Source organism: Erpetoichthys calabaricus, chromosome 7 (genome assembly GCF_900747795.2).
Source record: "Erpetoichthys calabaricus chromosome 7, fErpCal1.3, whole genome shotgun sequence".
NCBI lineage: Eukaryota > Metazoa > Chordata > Cladistia > Polypteriformes > Polypteridae > Erpetoichthys > Erpetoichthys calabaricus.
In genome coordinates, this window is record NC_041400.2 from 25,298,797 (window position 1) to 25,304,796 (window position 6,000).

The 6,000-nt window shown below is 35.6% G+C and overlaps 1 protein-coding gene across 1 annotated transcript in view; it reads right to left on the minus strand.

Annotated features, from left to right (window-relative positions):
* The window catches only part of ric1 (RIC1 homolog, RAB6A GEF complex partner 1), a 186,163-nt gene that overhangs the window by 41,200 nt on the left and 138,963 nt on the right, over positions 1-6,000 (minus strand). The window contains exon 10 of the mRNA XM_028804950.2: positions 5,006-5,054. Coding sequence (XP_028660783.2) covers positions 5,006-5,054 — 49 coding nt within the window. The remainder of the gene's footprint in view (positions 1-5,005; positions 5,055-6,000) is intronic.

Here is a 6,000-nt window from a genome sequence, read left to right on the forward strand (position 1 = left end):
TTCTTGTTATAATTATTATTATTATTCTTTACTTAGTGGACACATATTGTTTTAACTCTGTTATTATCTTGGATCTTTATATATACAACCTGTATACCTGTTTCACAGAGTGTTATGCCCTTTGGCCTGATCTATGCCCTTTGGAAATGTACATGTTCAACATCAAGCTTAACTGCCCCACATAACTAAAGTGACTGGCAGAATTACTGAGCTTAACCAAATGTCTTCAGACCTGGAAAAGCCCTTAATGACCTTGTCAGTCCACCCCATTATTCACTCACTTCAGCAGTTTGATTAGGGGTGAAAAATAAAAACAATAAAATCTGATCAATCAGAAATTAGGATGCTTTACAATAAAGTGTGTCAGAAACAAGAGGTAGTAATGATTAACTAGATAAAAAAAATGGCAGTTCCATGTATGTTTTATATAATGAATATTTTCTAAATGAAAACGTTAACCACTCAGTGTTCTGACTGCGCCTATTCTTAACATATTAATAGACTGCCAATAACTGGCACATTGTCTAATACATCAGATAGTTAGCTGCCAGACCACTGTTGAAAAAAATCATTGGTAGACCCACATATACTTAATAAGTATAGACCTATTTCAAATTTACTTTTTCTTTATAAATAGAAAGTACCATAGTTCGTATCCACAGTTTCAAACAACTGAGGATTGCAAATATTCCACACACACACAAACAAAAAAAAGGTTGCAAAAGGGAAACGTCGGCACTATGCTGAAACCATATAAATGAAGTGATGTTTAGGCATACCCTGCTGTAGCCCCCCCACCTACCCAAAGAATAAAAAACATGCCTACAACCGCTGGAAGATTTGTTTGATGATGCAAAGAAAAAGAAGAAACTGCAACCTATAGCAATGTTTCTAACCTAAGCATTGGGAACTCTGGTTGTAGTCTACCCAAGGGGGTGGGAATACCTAAACAGACCAGCTATGAAGCATTCCCAGGAGCTATAGGTAAAGACTGTGTAGACACAGCACTTAAGAGAGCACTTTGATCATGTCTCCCAGCTGCTGCTACAGCCTATCGAATCAGAAGCTTGTCTGCGAGTCTTGGATTTGGACCCTAAGCTTGGATTTGCTCAGAGAGAGCTGGAAAAACAGTGTGACATGCAAGTTGCCTCTGACCCATTTAGTGTGTTGAAGGTTACAAAAGGACAAAACAGTGGCAGTGTGTGGCTCTGCTGAAGACCTGAATGGCATGGCAAAAACAGTGCTGTGCAAAAAAGTCAAGCAGTCCTTTATAGGGCCACTTCCCAGCAATCAGCGTAAAGAGACTGATTTCATTCATCCATCGCTTGCACTTCCATAGGTCATTACAGTATTATTGAGCATCCTTCAAAGTTTTAACGTAGCACTCAGAGCGTTAACACAGTATGTGTGCATGAGCAAGAGAGAGAATAAAATTATATTTTATCCATTGAGCAAGGCCCTTAACCTGCAATTATTACATTCTGGGTATGATGTCAATCTGTATCCAGCAGTGCATATAGGCCCTCCAGCCTGCAGGGAAAAACCTGGGAGTCAGTGGCAGAATTGGCACTCCAGCCACCATAAAAAAACCTCAAACTGTTCCAATTCCATCTAAACTAGTGTGGTGCTGAGGTGTCACCTGTTGCATGGCTACACTCGGGTCCTAATCTGGGATCCTGAGTTGGTTTGTCATGTGGTGGGTGCAGCAATGCACTGTATCAGTGCGTGCTCCTAACTTCCTCTCCTCCTCCTATTCATAATTATATTGTATTTTCTTTATGTACCTTCATTTTAATTGTTTAGGTTTTTGTTGTTCATATTTCTTGGGTTCTCGCTATTTAAGTTCTTTTCTACCCTCACCAATCAGGATCTATAGTGAGTCACCCCTTGGCAGAGGAGATTTTGTTCCTTGTTTACTGGATGGTACTGAGCTGGTCTAGCAGACATCTTAACAGACAACACCACCATGTACAATAAACTGTGCCAATGGCTGACATCCTGTACTATGAGAGTATAACTTGTAAGTAAGTGGAATTTGAAATCACTTTCAATTTTCTTAATATATTCACATATAATTCATATTAAATGTGTATTTGTACCTTATTAGTATACCTAAGATGATTAAAATTCTTGTTATATGTACAAATGTGGCCTTTTTATCTGCTTTGTAATCTTTTCAATTCCTTCATGATTAATAAAGTTTCTATCTATTTTTTTTATTGCAAGTATATAGGAAAAAGAGCCATGCATTAATGCACAACTGTTTCTAGGAGGATTGACTACTGTAGTGTGTTATTCACAAGTTGTTCAAATCATTTTATTTATAGCTTTCAGTTAATTCCATATGTTGCTGTAAGAATTATTACTAGAACTTGGAAGTATCATCACCTATCTCATATTCTTAAGTCTTTATACTAAATTATTGCATATAAAGCTTTAAACTGCCAAAGCCCTACTTATTTACCTGAGCTTCTAATTATATACATACCCAGCATTAACTTACATGGCAGTCTACTAAATCTTCTAATGATTAATAAACAAAAGTGGGAGGTCGAGCTCTTAAGCTTGTGCCCCCGAGCTATGAAATTATCTTCCTTCTTGTGTAACAGAAGCCCTAGTGGTCTTCTAAATCCAGGCTGAAAACACATTACATTAGTCTAACATGCCATGACTAATGTAGCAGATTAACTGTTCATACTGCAACTCTATTTGTCATTTACACAAAGAAATATTAGCGTGACTAACATTATGAACTATAACAGACATATTTCTGTTTTTTTTTACTCTTTTCAGTATATTGCTGTGGCACGTGGTGCCACTGCTGCAATGCCAATCTGCTACTTCTACCCGTGGGAAATTACAGAGATAATGGGAGCCTTGGAATCCAAGGATGAAAAGATTTAATCTTCTTATCAGACTGCCCAACACATCCTTATAATGATGCAAAATGCACAGCAGGGGGTGAAGGGCCAGTTTGCCTGGGTCATCAGAGCAGTGATTTTGTCCATTTAAAATTGACCACAGAGCTCTGATGTTTATTTTCTCCAGAAACACTGCTGGCTGGAGTTTTTATTTTCTGCTCTCAGCTGCTCATATCTCACATACAATGTTAATGGCTTTCTATTGACATGATTTGTTTATGTTAAACAAACTTAAATTGCTCTATTTTGCTGTGCTTTGCGCCTAGCTGCCTAGTATGTAAGTGATGTTATCTCTGTTACAGTGCTTCTTCAAGTGCTCTGTATCTGTATTCAGTAAAGAGCACTATAAAAAGTAATAAACTGAACCAAATCAAAATGAATTACAGTATGTTCACCTTATTATTGTGTAATTTTTTGGTCATTTGCTTATAACCTAAATAAATATTACATCATGAAATAATCAAGTCTAGCCACCCACGTTTTAATTATAACATTTAGCATAACTCTGCATAAAGGATTTTATACAAGGACATCACCAAGAGTCCAATGGTTTAAAAACAAATGGATGAAAAATTGGAAATGTGTGAACAATTTGTGTGTTTAACTAACCTGAACTTGAAAAGAACAGCAGAAAAAAAATTGCTTTATTAAAAAAACAAAAAAAACTGACACTAAAGTATGCATGATGGGGCAGAAATGAAATTGCACTCAATGAAGTTTGTTGGGAAAAATTATACCAGCATACATTAATGCTGGGTCCAAATATACTATGAAGTTATACAGATGGCATTATCTTGTTATCGAGATTCTTCTTTACATCAATTTCCTTTAAAGATTGAAAGTTAAATGGACTGGGTAGAAGTGAGAAATTCTCCTATGAACAGCAAGAGCTATGTATACAAGAAGGCATTTTTTCCTCAAGTACATACAACTTCAACCACAAAACAGTGTATTAACAATAAAGAGATTGATGTTTCAAGGCAGAGTCAAATCAAATCGAGAATGTGTCAGGAGCTGAAATTTCTGTTGATGAACAGATCAAATCTAACACGAGCAGCTTGAGCAGTTTTACATGTAACAGAGGGGCAAAATTAAAGGGTTTAGGAAGCTGTGCAAAGTAACAGGCTTAAAAAATTAGGTGTTTCTACGAAATAAAAGAAATGCCCACCTTTGAAATAAATTATTTTACATATACATAAATTATACAGTTTGATTTTCTTTGTGATATTGTAACTTCTACTGTTAAAGGATGCTATTTTTTCACAAAAATCGTAAATATCCATTAGGGAAGTGAAATTGTGCTCTAAAGTTAAACACTTTCTGTAAATTAAAAAAATATTACAATGGAGGGAATGGGGTCCAGAGAAAAAGTTTAAAAATCAACTAGTATTGATCTGCTCTTTCCGTATTTCCAATTTATATTTATGACAACAAAAGGATCTGGAAATAATTATTTTATTCCATATTCCTGGTGCTATTTTTCTTTTGATAAGGATACGTAAGTAAGTAAATCAAAACAATACCAGTCACGTGGCACTAAAAGTTTACTGTGATCTGGTCTGTTGGCACAAACTGTACCCCAAGGGGTGAAAGGTTGTTGCGCAGGTAGACTACCGGTAAGTGCTGAGAATCGCGCATGGCTGGTCTTCTTTTCAGATGGCTGAATCTCATAATATTGGTGTTTTTTCTGTCAAAAATGACAGGTATAAACTGTTTCACAATGTGTGTGTAATCACAAGACATGGATAAATACAGAGCATTACAATTTTAAAAATAGATGTATTTTGGTAAATTTTTAAGCTTTTCCTCCATGCCCCATTGACTGCAATGTAAAGTGCTACTGCAGGCAAGATTTTTTTTTTAATGTATAGGATGTGATTAACTTTCTAACACAATTTTGTTTGGCAAAAGCATATATAGCATTATTGTGAAGAAATGACTAACTTGAAAAATACCAAACCTTAATCACTGGTTGAAAAAAAATACCATAATATAACAAAGAAATCCAAAAAACAAAAAGAATTACACATGAACATATGAATAAAAGTGATATAAAGAGAAAGAATTATGAAGAACATTCTTACCATGGAATCAATCTTAATGGGGTCTTTCTTTGTACCATCAGGCCGGTAGCTGAAAGAAAAATAATTTTATTATATTATATTATATTATATATTAGTAGTGGTATTTTACTACTAGGACAGGTAAGGCCTTACTAAGGGTACTCTTTGCAAAGATGGAGATATCATATAAGGAACTTCACTATACTACCAGTACTGCCATATGCTGTTTGAGGCAGTAGGTAAAACATGTTGTGGCAGTGAGTCTGTTTCTGTGGTAAAATGCACTGGCTGAAAAGCACTGTATTGGAAAAATAGTCAGAAGTCTGGATATTCTAATGGTGTTTTGGTTATAAACCATCTTTCAACTAAGAGTGGAAGAATGAGGTATTGCAAGTGTCTGCTCAAATCAGCATAGGATCACACTTCACAGTTTCCCTGGGATTGTCATTACTGACATGCAAAAACATAATGTAGGGCTGATAGTCAAATCTCTGAACCCAGATGAGCAGTGTTTCTGTGGAACAGCAGATCAATGGTTTGCTCTTGTATGGCATAATGCAGGGGAATGTGAGAGTTTCCATTGTTTAAATGTTTTGGGCATAAAAGAGGGAATTATGACCATGTAGCATGTGGCACACTGTGGGAAGTGTGCTGAAAAGATGGTGTTCTAGTGCCATCAATAAATGTCATATAGTACAACGATTTTTATTGAAAGGAGATCAAGGCACACATGAGGCTTTGACAGTGACCAGAACAAAGACGGAAATGCCAAAACAGGGACGGATTACTGCAAACACAGCCTTTACCTGGAAAGGTGAGATTAAAACCATGTAGTTTTCAAATGTCTTGCAAATAAAGATTTTAACTGAATATAATAATAATTAAAATCCAAACAGATTTTTCAAAAAACCTGTTACAATATGGACATTTCATGTCTTGATTTTTTTTCAATTTTCTGCTGTATTTTTCCAAGAAGTAGAAAAATCAACATACTATGATTCTGTATTGATTTTTAA